The 19,266-nt window shown below is 41.5% G+C and overlaps 1 protein-coding gene across 1 annotated transcript in view; it reads right to left on the bottom strand.

Annotated features, from left to right (window-relative positions):
* The window catches only part of USP6NL (USP6 N-terminal like), a 144,655-nt gene that overhangs the window by 5,591 nt on the left and 119,798 nt on the right, over window positions 1-19,266 (bottom strand). The window contains 8 exon segments of the mRNA XM_032623105.1: window positions 7,544-7,696; window positions 10,184-10,283; window positions 10,376-10,441; window positions 11,099-11,135; window positions 11,137-11,191; window positions 14,335-14,455; window positions 16,076-16,124; window positions 18,268-18,377. Of these exon segments, the coding sequence (XP_032478996.1) occupies window positions 7,544-7,696; window positions 10,184-10,283; window positions 10,376-10,441; window positions 11,099-11,135; window positions 11,137-11,191; window positions 14,335-14,455; window positions 16,076-16,124; window positions 18,268-18,377 (691 nt within the window).

The raw sequence follows: 19,266 nt of genomic DNA, 5'->3' as shown, positions 1-19,266 counted from the left end.
CAGTAATTGGACTGGCCGATTGATATTCCATCAGATAATAACATCAGCCTTTTCAGGTTGGCGTGTAGAAAACCTGATGGAAAACATAACCATTAAAAAGAAAAGGAAAACAGTGGCTCCTGGAGAGAGTGCTAATCCATGCCTGCAAGATGCACGTTACAGGGACAGACAGGATCAGCTGTAGAGATCCTCACGCTGAGCCCTCCAAGCCGTCCCACGTCCCCACCACTTGATGGCTCCCGGCAGCCTGCAGAGAGCCGCCAACACTCTACTTCCCATGAAATCATTCTAAATGTTTCTAAAAATTCTCCACAGCGGTATTAAAAAAACAAAAAAAGAAGAACAGATTTCAAGCTGCCCAGCTGCTGCAGGTTGCACGCCTTCTCCCTAGAACACCATCGATCAGCCGAAGCCTCACCTGCTTCTCTCAGCCCAGACCCTGCGTTAGGGTTTCAGTCTTTATCAATTCACAAGTCACGAAAACAGTTGCTTGAAATTAGGTTTTTCGAGGGTTAGCTATCTGCTATGGTTTGAATGTCTGTGTCCTCCTAAAATCCATGTTGAAACTCCCCAGCGTCACCTCCATGTAATGGTGTTTGGAGATGGGGTTTGGGAGGTAATCAGGTCACAGGGTGCAGCCTCGTGATGGGATTAGTGCTCACACCCTTTCCACAGTGGAGTAATGGACGGGGCCACCAAGAGAGGTGGGGTTTCCTGGGTTTTTCCTCCCCCAAACCTCGGGGACTGCAGCCACAGGTCCCTCTGAGTTGTGGTCGACAGTGGGGTGAGGAGTGGCCCTGGCAGAGCAGGAGGAATGCCCAGCTGGGGAGGCAGTGGTCAGACAGGGGACTCTGGACCCCACGCGGGCAACCCACCTCCTTCTGCTGTCACGCCTGCCCAGATGCACCAGAGGGGGTGACACTGAAGAGGGAAGGAAAGGCCGGTACCTGGTTAATGTGAGTGACGTGCTGGGCAGGGCCTGGCACGTGTAGCCCTGGGACAGAGCCACATGCCCTGTGTCCTCTGAGGTGGACGGGGCACCAGAGAATAGACGTTTGCTTTTTCTCTTCCTCAGCAAGGTCTGTGTCTAAAAACCACCTCCTTGTAATGGGCTGAATTGTGCCCCCTCAGAATTCCTATGTTGAAGCCCTAACCCCCCGAACCTCAGAAGGTGACTGCGTTTGGAGATAAGGCCTTTACAGAGGGGACTAAGGTTAAATGAGGTCAGCGGAGTGGGCCTCTCATCCAACATGACAGGTGACCGTATAAGAAGAGGCGATGTGGACAGAGACACACACAGAGGGAGGACCACGTGAAGACAGAGTGAGAAGGTAGCACCTAAAGCCAAGCGGAGAAGAAACCAACCCTGCCCTCACCTTGATCTTGGACTTCCAGCCTCCAGAATCATGAGAAAATCAATTCTGTTGTTTGAGCCACTGTCTGTGGCGCTTTTGTTGTAGCAGCGCGCACGGACTAAGACACTACCCTTCGGTCTACATCCTAAACCTCAAAACTGATTTGCTTTTACTAAACACAAATTTTATGGATTGCTTTTCCTGTTAGTGAAAAGTCACATATTTCATTATTTATGATCATCTGCTTTTATGGTTCTAGGAGATTTTCAATGTCGACAATGTAATGAAACCAACTACAGTAATTAAAACTTATTTTAGGGGCTTCCCTGGTGGCGCAGTGGTTGGGAGTCCGCCTGCCGATGCAGGGGACATGGGTTCGTGCCCCGGTCCGGGAAGATCCCACATGCCGCGGAGCGGCTGGGCCCATGAGCCATGGCCGCTGAGCCTGTACATCCGGAGCCTGTGCTCCGCAACGGGAGAGGCCACAACAGTGAGAGGCCCACGGACCGAAAAAAAAAAAAAAAAATTTTTACAAAACCAGGTCAAAAAGACAACTGAACACCGTAAGTGTGGAGGGTGGACACAGGCAGTAACAGACCCACAGGGGTAACTCGAGTTCCGTTACTTCACAGATTCTTGTGATTTCCTATGGAAACGCAGACATTCAGCTGTAGCTACTTACTGATGCTGATAAAGATAAAAGGCATCTTTGTAAGTGTGGTACCCAGAATTTAAGCAATATTCTAGGTTTGGAGTAACTGAAATGCAGTACAGTGGGGTTTAATAAGGGGCTGATGCAATGGAAGAAATTTTTTAAGAACACTTTACAGTGGTGGTGGGAGGGAGAACGTGAGGGGGAAGAGGTACTAGGGGAGAAAACTGAACATCACGTCCTGTTCCTGTATTCTACTGTCCATAGACTTCCATCCCGAAATCCTTTGGATACATAAAAGGCCCGTATCAGTAAAGACTAATAGGACACAGGGTAAAACGCAGGATTACAAAAATAAGGCACATATTTCTCAGGAGAAGGAATAAAAAAGTGAGAAGGAAGTAATGGACTGAGGTGGTAATTTCATGCCTGAAACAAAATGGAAAGGTACGTGTCATCCATACAAGAGAGTTTTAATTTTTCAATATAATGGGTAAGAAAAGTACTCACCTTACACTTAACACTACTTTATATTCAAGTCAATACACGAATTTCTCTAAGGAAGAGACATTAATATTCTATGCATCTACACATTACATTAGAATTAAAAGAAAATTTTAGCATGTTCCATTTACTTAATGGTCAAGAGGCCAAAATCCACACCGGGAAAAAAAAAGTCTGTGACTGTTCTAAAATATCAAAAAAGCAGCTTCTTAAAGTTCTTTCATGGTAGCCCATAATACATTTCCCTTTCACCTTAGCAGAAGATAACCTACTTAAAGTGCAGTCCTACTTATTTTGCAGACCTTCCTATAGCATCTAAAATATTAACAGAATTACCGGTAAGGTTTTGACAAAATGTCCGCTCATTCAAATGTAATTAATCTGAATTAGAGTAACGATATACCATTCAAATAGTACCAAAACATAACGGTTATAAATACCCAAGATCTACGTAGCTATGAAACTAGATATAGCAGGGTTTGGAGAGAAAAAAAAATAATCCAGTGCAGACAAAAGGACATTGCGTCTAATTAATTTCTGAATGTCAATCTCTCACTAGGAGCTAGGATTCTGTAAGAGGTGCATGGTGAATACCTCGACTGTACAAAGACATTTAGAGGATATGGCCTCTTTGCCCCCATAAAGATTATCAATAAGCATGGAAGAAAGGAAAGTAATTTGAAAAAGGCAGTAGACAAGGATATAAGAAGGAGCTTTCTATAATGCAAGTGCTTAAGAAACCTAATTCCTCCCAATTTTAAGGACAGTAATGCAAGTTAGGCAAGGAGGCCTTGCTTGGTAAGGGTAAGCTTATTCCCCGGTGCCAGGGCCGGGCCGCAGTGCTGGGAACAGTGCCAGGCTACACCTACTGTCCATAGTGACCTGGGACCGGGGAGCAGGGTAGGGCCACCAGCAGTTGCTGACTGATGACACACGGACTCTGCCACGTCCAGATTATTCCTGTAAGTGACCCAACCCCTCTGAACAGCGCAGCTCCTCAGTGATTCAAGAGCGAGCAAATGTGCACTTGCTGTTGGCATCTTCTAAGGGTCCTCAGGGCCACCGTGACCATGGAAAGGGCTGTCTCTCAAGAGGAGTGAGAAGAGGGTGGGAAGGAGGGGACCAGAGGGGAAAAGAGAGAAAGGGGGGAGAGGAGGAGGGGAGGGAAGGACGGGAGACAGAAGGGAGGAGCGTGGAGGGCAGCAGGGCCGGGGGTGCCCACGGTGGAGCACCGCTCCCCCACCCCCGAGGCCGCTGGGGCCCGCGTGTCTGAGCAGGGACCTGCTCCTGTTTCTCAAAAACTGAGCAAGGCCGAGTCTCGGCAACCACAGCACCAAAACCCAAGGGCCCTGCGCCTGGGGGAGCTGACCTCTGTGTGTAAGTACAAAATCAAGAAAAAAATCTACCCAACCTCGTTGCAAGGCGGTTCTCCCGTGATTAGTCATTCAACTTTCCCTGAGCTGAAGCCGTACTAGGCAGACCCTCCAAGAAGTACATATGCCATCGTCATATTTTCATATGCTAATAAATATCCCCTGCCCTTTCCCACAAAAGTAGATCTCAAATAAGCATTAAAGATTCTTGTACAATCTCTTCATAGATTCACCTTAACCTCCTCGAACTACCTGTCCCCCAAAACACACACCGCTATACTTGGCCTTTGTTTGGTTTAAGTATCTCCTTTCACCCCTAAGCAACTGAGTGTAACTAAAAGATTCAAGCATAACTGACGTCAAAAGAGATAGCTATAAACAGGCAATAGGTACTAATATTTATTATCCACACTTTCCCTGAAAACCAGGAGTTTAAATGATATTTTTCACTAGCGTTCCATTATGTGAATGGTGAGTATTTTTATGCCAGTGCCAACAATCAGACTACTCTGCTCAAAAAGAAAAAAAAAAAGGAACTACAGCTTGATATAGTTCAGGATAAACGCAAAAATGTTTATTATTAAATAACTTTTTTCCTTGAAAAAAAAAAAGAAAAGAAAAGCCACCGAAAAGAATACTCCTAAGCATCCCTAAGAATACAGGAGGGTCTCAAGCCCCTTTGGGCAGGTCCATCTCTGATCTTACTCAGGTCTCTGTCACCACCCAGTGGACACCACACGCAACTACAAGTCTCACAGACTGCCTCCGAACACATGAGCAGCTTCTTCGCCAAGGATACGTAATTACAGGAAAGTGCTCTCAATGCTCTTCCCTGTGAGCAACTTTCTACTTTTTAAATTTCAACAACAGAATACATGTACTCTGACTGTTCTAACGGTTTTCAGTGATAAATGGTGGGGAGCACTGTCAGGAAAATTCTTCTGGACAGAATCATCTTATTCCTTTTTCCAGATTAAATATTAAGTCCATTTGAGGTTTCAAATATTGTCACAAAAGTACTGATTTCAAATTTATATCTGAAAAACAGAGCAGTTTCATTTCTGTTTAATGTACTATAAGCCAGAAGAATATACAATTCAAACACTATTACAGCTTTCAACAAGGTGATCAAAAGAAATACAGTTATGCTTTCAAAATTATAGCTATGACAGTTTCCAAAAATCCAAAAACCCTTATTGCAGTTAGGCTCATAGGCTGGACTTTCTTTCTAGCAGATTAAACTTGAAAGATAAGGGGAAGCTGAAAGGACATAATCATTTAACACATTTATTTTTATAAACCTATTTTAATGCACATAAATTAAACAGATCTTTGTGAAATAATTTTTAAAACCTGTACTGTGTGTTTCCTAGGGTTTTCAAGTCACAAACACAGTACAAACTGCTGTGCATGTGTAACATCAGTTTCCACTACACAAACGTGAAAACGCACTCAAACCCTCACAAATTGAGACAGAACACATAACTAAACTGACTTGTCTGTGTGTGCAATCGAGATGCAGAAAGATTCCATCACCTCCAAAAACTGCCTCCCGCTAACCTTTTGTAGACGATATGTTTTTATATCCTAAAAAATTCATTATAGCTTCATTTGTTCATTAAAAAATATCGACTGAATGCCTACTCTATGCCAGGCACTGCCCTAGGTGCTGGCGACACGAAGACACGGTCACGGTCCTCCAGGAACTTACCGTCTAGTGCAGACATCAAACTAACTGGCACGGGGGTGACGCCCAGCGAGTGTGGGGACAGATGCACACACGGGGCACGCACGTTTCCAGCACAAAATAGCGGTGACCAAACTCTGCGGCTTTGGGGAGGTGGGGGACTGGCCGAGTCTTCAGGAAGGAGACAAGGCTTAAGCCAAGCCGTGTGCACTCAGCAGGGTGGACTGGGTCAGAGGCCCGGGTGGTGCGGAGCCCCCTCACCACGTTCCCCCTTAACCGCCAGCATGAGCAGAGCAACATCAACCAGTGTTCCCGTTTATCCACCCCTCTCCTTTTATCCCCACACTACTCTCCATCCCCTTTCTACCATTTCCTAGTAAAAGATCTTACGAACGACTGCTACCAGGTTTCCTCATGTGTAAAATGATGACGAATTCTTTTTCTTAAGAGTTATTTTAAGGATTAAATGAGACAGTGCATGTGGTATGTGGCAGAGAGCAAGCATTCAATACATACTAGCTGCTAGTTAGATGCTACATCATCCCATTCCATTACACAGGTTTTGAGATTTTTATTCTCGTGTTCAAACAGTTCTATTATATACATATATTTTTTTCTTTATGTGTCTTTTACTAAAACTTGTCTTAAACTCTTTTTAAAAGTAGGCAAGACATTTAAAAATAAATGTTGAAATAGCAAGAATATAGTTAATAACTGCCGTTCCAAATGCATTCCCTGCTACAGGAAAGAATTAGCAGAAAAGGGACATCATCACACTGCACCAGGGAGGGGTGACCTTCCAGAGCACAGGTGATGGTCTCACAGGGCCCAGGCCCACACTCCATTATTGCTGTGACGGCTTGTTTTCTAGTGAATCCTGAAGACCCAGAACAAACCTCGGAGAACACGGATTAGACCCCTTGCAATTAAATAACTAAAAGCAGAGCATCTTGGTTTTTAGCAAAGGTGTGTTCTTAAAACTTCTTTCTACTGTGCTCTCTCCACATTTTCTTTTTTTCTCTTCCACTCACCCGGTATCACCCTCCAACCATCTTCCCCCATTTATCCTGTTTCTAGCTCTATTATGACCCTATTCACACTCTATTATTGTGTAAATTCTGTCTCTCCTCTGTGCACCCTGAGAGCAAGAAGCACGTCATTCTTTTCAGTTAAATCCCCAACAGAGCACCTAGCAGAAAACCTAACAGGTGGTCCTGGAAGATGTTTTGAAATAAATGAATAAAATATATTATTTAGGGCTCCCCTGGTGGCGCAGCGGTTGGGACTCCGCCTGCCGATGCAGGGGACACGGGTTCGTGCCCCGGTCCGGGGGGATCCCGCGTGCCGTGGAGCAGCTGGGCCCGTGAGCCATGGCCGCTGGGCCTGCGCGTCCGGAGCGCGACGGGAGAGGCCACGGCAGTGAGAGGCCCGCGTACCGCCAAAAAAAAAAAAAAAAAAAAAAAAAAAAAATATATATATATATATATATATATACTGCAACATACTGCCAAGAGCCCTGGATCAGCAGTCAGGAAACTCTGACTCTAGTGGCAGCAATAATGGTGTGTCTGCAGGTTCTGCAGCTTCAGAGTTAGCATTTTAGTATCAGTTTCCTCTTCTAGAAAATGGGACTTTTACTTGCTCTGTTACTGCGTATGGTTCCACAAAACGAGATGAAAGTAAAAAGCACTTATTGTTACGGTAGCTTAAAGCACCATGGTCACTTCTGTTGAAATAACATTATTTGTATATCAAACTTCCTAAATTTAAGTAGGGACTCTATTAGGAGAGGCAGATTTAATTAATATGTTTATTCAATTTTTCTTAAAATCGAAGATTTTAAGAAATCTGATTTACATGATGTCATCACAAGTATGCTGCTGTTTTCAAACAGAAATGGCCCATGTTAACTGCACCGTGTCTTCCAATCTTAATTGTAAGTTACACATAAAGAGTCTGGCTATTTCCTTACCAGGTTCTGGAAGGTCTAACTTTGCCCGCTTTAGTTCTACCATAGAAATCTGGAGCTGCTCTATTACAAAGTCGTCTTCGAAGAAAAAATCCTTTGCCAAGGTCTCCTGAAGAAATTCCACAAGTTCTTCCATAGACAATTTCATAAGATGTTCTGAGAAAGGAGGAAAAGGTAAACAACAGCTACTTTAGGTTGAGAATATAATTATTCTATTGTGATGTATGTTTTTAAAAGGGCACAGCATACAATTTATACATGGCCTTGTGAATTTCACCGAAACTGAGTAAGACCAACAGCTTTTCTGATATTAAAACAGTCACAGAGAAAAGCAGGTACCCCTGGGGGCTTGGGGAGAGGCGAATGCTGCTAAATACGTTCTCGTTGGTGTAAGAATAACCGGACCTGGGTATTAATATTCCCCCAGAGCCACCCAGGATGACATGTGTGCTTTCTGTTTCACTGATACGGAGCTCCAACTGTTATAGGCACATCCACTTGTAGGTCTGTATTTTAACTGTCTCAGAATTTCTCAAAAATCTGGATTATTAATTTTATTGTATTTCTACTTATGAAAAAATTCAAATTACAGATACAAAGCAGAAAGTAAAAATCAGCTAAGATCCACTAGCCAATGACCTACAAGCAGATGTATGTACATGTGTATCAATTTACAAAAATAAATGATACTCTCCATGTCATTCACCTCGTTTCTCCCCCACTCGATGGCATACATCACTGATACCTCTCACTTCAACAAACATGATTTTATACCACCATCATTAACTATATAAGAGCCCATTGTATTGTACGCTCTATACTTTACTTAATTGGTCTTCTAATATTGGGCATTTAGGTTGTTTCTAATTTTTATTTTTACTGTTTAAAATCACTGTGTGTTTTTTTTTTTTTAGTAACAATGTCTCTAAATATTGTTAAGGCCATCAGGGAAAAAAAACAAGAAAAAAATCTTACAAGCTTCAGCTAACTATTGGTCCAGTTTTTGAAGGTTTATATGGTGAAGGAACTTCATGTAAGTCCTTGAGCTGTGTTTTCCTAACAAGAAAAAATACACAGCAGCAGACAAAGGTTTTCCACAGCTTATTTAATCTAATGACATGGTAGGAAAAAAACTAACTGTTATGCTTAAAGTTTATTTACAAAAGGTAGAGGAACTTTTTACTTGTCAAAGTTAAGTAAGAGTCTGAAGTAAAACATAATTTAAGAGGAGGAAGAGAGCTACAGGGAAATATAACATCATGTTTTTACTTTCTCACGGCTTAGGGAACATTAAACTAATAATGTTTAAACTAACTAATGTAAACTAATGATGGTTTAGTATACTAAGAGATACTTTTGCTCTACATTTTTGTCAGTTCATAATCCAGAAAGAGAGAAAAGAAGTAAAGGGGTGGAGAGGAGAGACTGATTGATTGATTTCCTGTGGTTATGATAGACCCCTGAGGTCTTGGGAGATAATTCATTGCCAATTGTTTCATCTTGGTGTTGTGGTTTGCGTGTTGGGGGAGGGAGGGAGATGGACCACAACACTTCTGAATCCTCTTCTTTCAGAGTAAACTATACAGCGTGATTTCAAAGTTTCATTCCAACCTAGAATTCGGATAATCTGGTGCTCCTGAAGGCCACGCTTTTCAAGTAAGCAATCAAGCAATCTCATATCAAAGTACCTAAACACATTCTTAGAACAAAGCCAAGCACAGCAGGGAGAAAAACTATAAAACATGACCCCAAGCACTCAATTAGCTTATAAGTTATCGGGGCAACTGAAGAGATGAATCATTCAAGAACAAGATAGGATGCAGAGTATACAATGAACGTGAACCTAGGCTGTGCCCTACGCTGGAAGTGTTGTGTGAGGTTCCAAAGCTTCCAGCGACTCTCTTCTCTGCATTGTTACAAGATGAGTCACCAAAGTTTTAAGGTCGGGTTGAGACTTTAAGACGAAAAACGTTCTTCATATTCATAAAGAGAAACTCTCATTCCTTGACTTAAGGCACAGCATATCAAATATACAGAGCCCTTGAAATATTGCAACTGAAGGCTTTTAAAAGCCTTGCCTTACATTTGGGCAACTGTGGACATGGACTGTACTTGCTTCAGAGGCCGCAAAGCAGCCAAACAGGGAGATGAGCTGGAGGTTCCCCAACTCTGGTCTACGGCGTGGGGCTGGATGCTTTTTTCCTGGGTGAAGGACACAGTAAAGGAAAACGTCCTCACTAGCCCTTTTAGCTAAGGGGCCTGGCTTCTTTAGTCTCTCCCTTTTCCTACTACAAACCTGAGATTCAGACCAATGAAAAGAAATAAGGGATCCCCCCTGGAAACAAATAACTAACAGGAATATTATTATTAGTGAAACATATACACTGCATTCTACTGAAGTGTGAAGATGAAAATGACATAGAGAAAAAAATCAAAGACGTTTTCCAATGTAGTAAGCTTCTGGTCATGAGGAAGAACCAATGAAAGTAAAGTGCCAACTGAAGATAATTTCACTGATTCCCAAGAATTTTTTAAACTCATTACTGAAAGAAAAGGAATTTGAATTTGGGTGGGTAATGAGAAATCAAAGTTAAAACAAGGCTAGGTTTTTGTGAAATCTTTATAATTAAAACATTTTCTTACTTCTGTGTAATTTTAAGATTGTGTAAGACATAGCAGTAAGAATTCGTTCTCCTTCAAAGATATAGATGTCCCATATTCTGAGGTTTAGTGTAAAGGGAGTCTACAATTAAAACAAAACAGAAATAAGATTAACAGTTTGCCCTTGGCTGGAATTTGTAATTTTATGATTGGGCTTTGTAAATAAATACTCACCCGATCAAGGAAACATTGAAAAAACCATTTCATTGTGTAAAAACTTGTGTAGATTTCTTGAGAATCCTGGAAAAAACAAAGACTTCACAACTTCTGGATTGCAGCACACAAAATATGACAATATAATACTAAAAGTTAGGCAGGTTTTTGGAGGTAGCTGTCACAGCTAAACAAAACCATTCATTACAAATCTCTTTCGTGCTGGAGTAGTTCCACTTCTTCTCTCCTGACTCCCTCTTCTCCCTCAATTTTACTTTTGAAAATCACCCTGAGAATAAATCCTTCATAAGATAGGACTGTAATACAACACTTTGCTTCTCTTTAATATATTCTAAAGGGACGTATCCTTGCTTTACTAAATTACTGTGTTTTACAGGACAGCATGTATATGGTTCACTGAGGATGAGTTTGTATGACTCCTAAAATATTTTAGTGTGATTAAAAAACCTCCCAAATCACTGAGAAGTCACACATCCTTAAAAACTATATTGTTCGTATATATCAGCTTCAAAGTTTGATTCTATGAGTTAGTGCTGTGATAGTTCATCCGTACTCAATTTCACAAATCTAACGTCCTTTGAAAAACTGGGAATTACAACTGCTCAGTAAATGACATGGACAAGACTATAAATCAATAGGGTAATTGGGACCAATGGCTGCACTCAAGTCTTCTAGCTTTATTCTTGGTGTAGGTGGGTGTAAGTCAATGTCACATCTACCTACCAAGTGCTGCTTAAGCTTGGACAAAATTTATTCAGTATTTTTCATGATGTTCTTGAAACCTCAAGAGTTTGGGAAAACCATGGACAAAAAATCCTAGAATATAAACATAAAAACAATACTTCATAAACAACACCAACAGAAATCTCTATTTTAAAGTGCAACATACTTCTTTCATCTTTTAACTGTCAACAACAACAAGAACAATGAATCCAGTAATCACCCAAATATTTTTCCTCCCCTCCAAGGAAACAATTGTGTATAAGCATTGGTTAATGAAACTTACAGTCTAGTATGTGTTTGCTAAGGATCTTCTATATCCTTGTAAAAGTATAAAAGAGGACAGAATATTTCTGAATTAAAAGGGAAACTAAGAAAAAATGGAAACTGGGGCCATTTATCAAAATTATCTGTTCTCTTGAAGTACTGGGTCATGTCTTATATGTACACATTTTTATAAGTTATTCTAATCTTGATTACTTACTTTGTTTTACCATTAATACATTACATAACAAACATTTTATTACCCTTTTCAGGCTTACTCCAATACCATGCCAAGGTTATTATCACTTTTTTTTTTTTTTTTTTTTTTTTTTTTTTTTTTGCGGTACGTGGGCCTCTCACTTGTGCAGAGCACAAGCTCAGCGGCCATGGCTCACGGGCCCAGCTGCTCCGCGGCATATGGGATCTTCCCGGAGCGGGGCACGAACCCGCGTCCCCTGCAACGGCAGGCAGACTCTCAACCACTGCACCACCAGGGAAGCCCTATTATCACTTTTTAATTCTTTCTATAAGTGATACTTAACATCAGCTAAAACATACAGGCACTATATGATCGATGTTAATATATTCTATCCCAACTGATTATACAATATAATCTATAAGATTTCTAGGAAGTAACTGTAAATGGGAAGTTAGTATTCATTTTGTGTATTTAAGTCATGGAACTTTACATCTATTTTCATTCAAAAATTTCCTTTCAGATATTCTATATAATCTGTTAAAAAGGATGCATACACAGTGAATTTATCATTTATCCACATTAGTGTTTTCCAACCTGGGTTCTACTTAACTTCGAAAGATGTTACTAAATGTTCTGTTTTTAAAAGAATCCAGGAGAAATACTGTGTGTTATATATACCCTTCTTGCCTATGTTCATGAGGCATAGGAACTTCTGAATGTTTCTAAGTTGCTTTATGGACTAAAGAAACCTGGTTTTCTTCGTTTAGCTCATCTCCCAGCCTTACTGGCTCTTGGAGTCCATTTTTCCGCACAGCACACCTGCTTCCAAAAAGTGAAACTACGTCCCTCCAAGAACCCAAAGAACACACTGCTGGGAAACACAGCTTTATAATCTTCAGGGAAGGGCTACTTCTTAGCTAATTCTCCGCTTTCTAAGGCGCGTGTAGAACTTCCCAGACAGCAACTTCCTCCCTTCGTAACACTGTCCAGTGAAGTGAGTCCATAAAAAATCCATGTCTCTCTTTCTGTGCCACTTTCATGGTCAATTTGATAGGAATGGGAGTTGGAAGAATTTCAATAAAAAGTCTGATTTTGAAAAAGGCAATCCCTTCAGTAATACACAAGTGCCCAAGGGTGCTAAGATACCCAGCTCTGCTTCACTTTTCAGTGGTGTCCCAGACTTGATATTTTAAATCTCATTTTCTTCAGCCCTCACTTTATTCTACACATTTGTAAGTGATACCACTTTCATATAGGAAATGCAAAGAACTGAGGTAACCTTCAGTTATATAATTTCACAGGCAGACCTTGAAACAAATATCTCTAAGTACAAACTTACCCATAATAATGACCTAAACTGCTTTGGTAATGTAAATGTTAGGATAGTAAAATTAATACTGCTTTATAGATTAGACTGGTGACAATAATTACTGAAAGCAAAGCTATCAGGTTTGTTTAAAAGAATGAATTTTCTAAAATTGGGCGGTATTCCACATAATTACATACTACTTAAACCGTAACATTCCACTGTACTTCAAGATATATCAGCAACACCATCTCAGGGTAAAGCAAAATGAAGACTGATAAAGAAGAGTTATTCTTCTTCAAGGTGTCTTTTGAAATGATACCGTTTATTGGATGGCAGCTCAATATAATGTGTCTTACTACTGGAGTCTCTTTATGGGATGCAAAGTGACCAGAAACAGTTATCATGCAGATAGTATTTATTTTTTAAAAGATTCACAGGGAACACTGAGGGAGAAACAGACAGACACACACACACACACACACACACACACACACAGACACACACAATGCCCCCACCATAACCACATGGTAAGAATGTGAGATTTAATAAACTATGGTCTATGGAAGGTCATACTTTTGAAAATTTTAAATACTACTTTAATATGTGGCAGGTTTCCTACCACATAAAGCTTTAACATTCACAAACAGAACTAAGATGGTCCATTCTCAGAGTGATTAGTGTTAAAATTGTTTTTAATTTGGTATTGTCACACGCAGTGGCACTGGGAAAATAATTTTGCATTATACGGACAAATGCCACTTTTATTTCCAAGAGAAGCTGCAATCCAAACTCTCGCAAGTAAAGTTTACTGCATATGCTTGGCAAATATAACGAAAACGTTATTAAAAACCTCCTTCTAACTTGAAAACCAAAAAATTATGTAAGTTTTGAAATATTAAATAATAAAGTGGCCAGAATATGTTATCAGCCTTTTTACTGTAAAACGGAGTCAATTTTACGGCTGAAACAACTGAAACACACACATGAAATACAAAACTACTCAATTACGGTGTACCTTTCCTTTAAACACCTAAGTGTCATTTCTCAATTAATACTCTTTGACAAAGAAGCAGACATCACAACATCCAGTCAATAGGAGACATCTCACTGAATGACATCTCACTGTCCAAAAGTTCTGAACAAAAGCTCTCAATAATTCAGTTTTTCCTAAATTCTTCTAAACCTAAATTAGTTTCTCCTGACTGGGCCAAGTAAGGAAAGAGTTTTAAAATGTCAACAGTATACTTTGTAGTAAACACGAAGGAATATAAACGTGAACAGAAAAGTTTAGAAATAGAGAAGAATTAAATGAGAAACTAGTAACAAACACTAATGAATTAAAGAAGCCCCTAAACATTTTTTTGTACTTAACCCTACCGATCATCTTCCAAAGTCTGACTTTGTTTGAATTTGCCTTTTTCTCCCTCCCTTGTTTGTTGCTGATGATCAGCTATGGGGTTTTCTTACCATGCATGGCATGTTTGGGGCCCGAGAACAGTTTGACCAGGGCCCAGAAGGCGTCTTCTTCATTCATATACATGAGGAGTAAGGCTGTGATCTGGCTCATCCCCTGACAGTATCCAACTTCCTAAAGAGAAAACGAGAGCAGAGAAACTGGGGGTTTTCAGATCGAATTACATGTACATGCACATATAAAAAACTGATGTAGAAAATAATCAGAAAAGGCCTAAACACATTATTTAATGGCAATTCTATAGAGAGATATTACAATCTCAACAGCACTGAGCCACATACTATCAAAGAATGCACCTGGAATCGGAGAATACACGAGGAAGTACAGGCAAGTCTAACCTATGCGGATTTCCCTGAGCCCTGTTCAGTAAGTACCATTACACCTTCTGCAGAGGCTGTTTATTTTTCTGTTTTGTGTGTGATTCTCAGCTCAACCATCCTCTTCTTTGCTCAGATGCTGGCAAATTTCTCTCCTCATATAGCTCCCAAATTTGCTGTCTTTTCTCCTCTACACTTCCGGACCCTTATACAGACACATTGCGGGGTACCTATCCAGCCTATGCTCCTTCCCTGAGAACTGCCCACTCTCCCCATAATCCCTGCTTATGACATGGCCTTAGAGATTCATGTCTGTGCCATGTGAACCAAAGCTGATGGAGCAGAGGACACCTGGCCCCAGGGAACCATTAACTGGCTGCAAGACTGATTTACTAATTTCTCTAAGAAAACTGAACAAAGCCACAGAGACTGCAATCCGATGGTGGTATGTACTTGAACAGAATGGTCATGGTGAGTCCATGGGTGCAACACTAGCCTTGGAAAAACAGATAAGCAGACAAAGAAAGCAATCTGGAGAGAGAACCAGTGGAATGAACAGTTCCCAGAGACAATCAGAGTTACCACATGGCCACAGAGTGGAAGAGAGAGAAAGGGAAGCTCTTCTCACTGGAGGCTTCTTACTCTCCAGCTCCAACCCCCCTGAGCTTCATTTCTGTGAGAAGTCCCTTTAATCAATCCCTTTTTAACTTGCCCTTGTTTGAGTGAATTTCTGTCCCTTGTAACTTAAAGGTTTTGACTGTAACAGAAATGATATACCCCAAGGTTCAAGGTGTCCTTCCTGGAATCTAGTCAACAAGCATTTATTTGGCATCTACGCTGGTTTCGACACTAGTTGATCTTTCCCCCCAAATCTTTCTCCCCCCAGAGTAATCAATGCCTTAAGAATAACATGTTCTAATACCTAAAAGCTTAGTTTTGGCCCACTCCAGGAGACAGCAAGTAGGTACATATGGTCTCCCACCTGGACCTCACTGAATAAATGGAATGTGATCCTGAAAGGCAACCTCCCGGGGCAATGAGGAGTCACCAGGAATCAGGCAGAAATTAACCTAGCTACCACTTCCTGTCCTCCTAGCCTGCTCATTCCAGTCCTACCTGCTTAAAATAAAAACAAGACAAACAACAACACAAAACGTAACAAAACAGTCTGGAGAAAGAGGGGGAAAGTGAGCTTCGCTGTCATACTGTGGTTTTTCTACTTCCCAACCAGCTCTGCTCTAAGACGCCAGGGGGGCCACGGGAGCCTCAGGAAGATCCACAGAGACCTGGAGACCATCCAGTCCTGAGATGAAGCAATGCAGGCCAAAAGGGCCTTGTCAGGAGGGAGGCCCAAAGATCTCCTCCAGGTGTTCAGAGCACAACTCAAAAAGCTGTGGGCAGGCGTGCTCCAACTTACTGTATTGTAGATAGAATATGCAGCAAGAACGTGGAACAGGGATTGCTGCCTAGAAAAAGAAATTTACATTGAACACAATTTAGTTTTTTTTCACATATTTTTAAAATTATAAACTTAAAAAATAAACAACAGTTTGACTGAAGATAAACAGATAATCCAGATAAAACTACTACTATAATAAGGAAATGATCCCCGAGCTCAAATTTAAACAATACAGTCTAAACTTGAGGCTAAATTTGACAGAAAGGATTTATAGCAAAAAGCACGAAGGGCTTCACAGTTTCTTCAATTTGTTCCCCTCTTTCACTGAACTACTCTCACTATAGAATCATCCCCATAGAAGGAGCCGGCTGGACGGAGCTGCAGACCGGCCTTCTGAAGACTCACTCACACTGCCAGCTCCGAGAAGTACCTTGCGGGGGGCGGGGGGCATGTCCCCCAGGATGCGGTATACACCCGAAATCAGCCTCCAGCACCAGCGCTGCCTCTCCCAGGATCCAGGGGTGGGAACGGGAGTGGCTCCACACACCGTTACCTCTCGGGTCCACTAACAACATGCTTGGCTCTGCTGCTCTAGAGGTCCTGGCTCCAAAGAGAGGAATGTCCCCACCAGGAGACACAATGATTCCCCTGAACTGGAAGCCGAGACGGCCACCCGGCCACTCTGGGCTCCTCATGCCTCCGAAACAACAGGCAAAGAAGGAGGTGACTGTACCGGCTGGAGGGACTGATCCCGACCACTAAGGGGAAGGGGGTGCTAGGACACAGTGGACGTAAGCAGGAGCATGTCTAGAACACAGAAGACACTTAAGGTGCCTCTGAGTATAACCAAACCCTGTGATTAAAGTCAACGGATAACCTCCACAAGCAAATTCAGGCAGGACTGCTAATGGTCCAGACTCTTCAGGAATAAAGGTTTAGGTCCCCCCACCAGGCAAAGAACCACAGCCAGCCGAGGCACTTGCTGAGGGGAAAGGGAATATGGGGTGGGTAGAGGGAAGGTAAGTAACCAACCAGCAGTGACCACATGCCCAGTCGCAGAACTGCTGACTGTATCTGTTTTGAGCATTTCCTTATTTTGATATCAATGTTTATGTATATATTTTAATGTGTCTTCTTCCTTCTCTTTTCCTTATCATCTAACATAAGATGTTTAATAATAGTTGACTTTACATCACAGAATTTAGGTTACACATATCAATGCAAAAAGAGTAAACACTGCCCAAGGGCGCTGCATCTTTTCCTGCGGAGGGGGTTAGCATATTTTCAGTCGTAAGTAGAATAGCTGTACCATGTCAGGCAAAGCATGCCTTTATCGTCTTTATGCGGAAATTAGGTTGACAAGGGTGGACTGTGATGGTTAGCTTTATGTGTCCACTTGGCCGGGCTACAACCCCCAGTTATTCAAACCCTAATGTAGGTGCTTTGTAACTGTCATTAAAGTACACAGTCAATTGACTTGAAGTAGGGGAGAGTGCCCTAGATAATCTGGGAAGCCCTGGGTCAAGCAGTCAAAAGGCTGGAAGAGCAGATCCGAGGCTTCCCTGAAAGGAGGGACTCCTCCTGTGGACCGTGGCTTCACTCGCGCCCACCCGAGAGCTCCAGCTGCCCTTCCTGACGGCCCGCCCTACAGATCTTGAACTTGCCTAGTCAGTCCCTGCAACTGTGTAAGCCAATTCCCCACGATAAATCCCTTAGTTTACATCTCTTACTGGTTTCTTTTTCTCTGGTTGAACCTTAACTGATAGGAGGTCAGCAAAACTGTACCTTTCATTCCTAAACTGTCACAGTCATTTCATTTGCGTATTTCCCATTTTTTTAGTTTCACCTTTGCATGGAGTCAAGGATCTAAGAATATATTTATTGCTGACACGGCTCTCAAAAAGTAACACAATCTCTCATTTCTTTGATAATACTTTTAATAAAAGTATCTACATATATTTAAGAATTCCCAGATCATAAAATGATTTATAGCAATTTTATAGCACCTACTATGTCAAAGGTTAAAATTTTAAGTTAAATTAGCTCCTGAATTGTACACAATATGGAACAAATGATCCACCAAAATTTAAGCCCTTAGAATTGGAATCAAAATTATCATCTATACAAGACATTCCAAACATTGACATTTCAAATTGATAAAGACTATTTGTACATGCTATTCATAGTTCATAATACTAAACTTTACTTACTTCACCCCATATCTGTCTCTAAACATGATATGGTCCCTAAATGTGCGGTTGACATCAAGGTCTATTTGTCTGATATCAGGTGAACAACCCCGTGCTCTGTGTTTTAATTTCTGAAGAGGAAAAAGAGGGGAAGAAAGCACATTTTTATGGAAATCGGTTGTCAAAAAGCCTATGACAAATGGTAAAATCATTCTCTTTAAAAAACTTTTGACTTAGGAAAGCCATTTCCATGGTTCAAAAATGAAAACAATATGAAAAGGTGCGCAATGAAAGGTTTCTCTCCATCCACACCCCCTCCTCTCCCTCCTCCCACCCCCTCCTCTCCCTCCCATCCTGCCAGTACAGTTAGACTTTCATTTTGGATGGAGAGCGTTTTGGAGTTTGTGTTCCTAAGACTCTTCACAGCTGAGCCATGCAGTTCACTATGCTCCCTTTCTTCTTTCTAGCACAATGTTCTTGTTTTCCTTGGGGCTTATCATTGCCTTGTTTCTTGATTTGCTTCATTTTCTACATATGTGTCACTAATTCAATCCAAACTCACCTTAAGTTGCATCAACCTCTCCTGGTGCTATTCTAACAGAACAGGCACCCTCCCTGCAGACCTGGCTTCCAGAGCTTTTGGACCCGCTACTCAGCGGGGGTCTCGGGGGTCTCCCTTCACCATCTGCTAGGCCTTCCTTTGCTTGGGTCCCTTGTCTCCTACATCTCACATCTTGGTTTATTCCCTTGTTCTGGAGGAGCTTGTCCTCCAGTAGCTCCTGTGAAAGGGCATGTGGGAGATAAATTTTGTGACACTCTGAATGTCTGATAAATCTATCTTCTTTCTTAGCTATTTGGCTATTTTAGAATTCTAAGTCAGAAAACATTTTTGCTCAAAAGGCACCACCTTCACTGTCTTCTAGCTTCCAGTGTTGCCATTCTAATTCTTTCTTCTTTACATAAAATCTATTTTTTCCTCTCTAGAAGCTTATAGGAGCTTCTATCTTCAAGTTTTGAAAC

Source organism: Phocoena sinus, chromosome 2, assembly GCF_008692025.1.
Source record: "Phocoena sinus isolate mPhoSin1 chromosome 2, mPhoSin1.pri, whole genome shotgun sequence".
Classification (NCBI taxonomy): domain Eukaryota; kingdom Metazoa; phylum Chordata; class Mammalia; order Artiodactyla; family Phocoenidae; genus Phocoena; species Phocoena sinus.
Note: the sequence above shows the minus strand (reverse complement) of the source record. Positions and strands in the feature narration are given on the sequence as shown.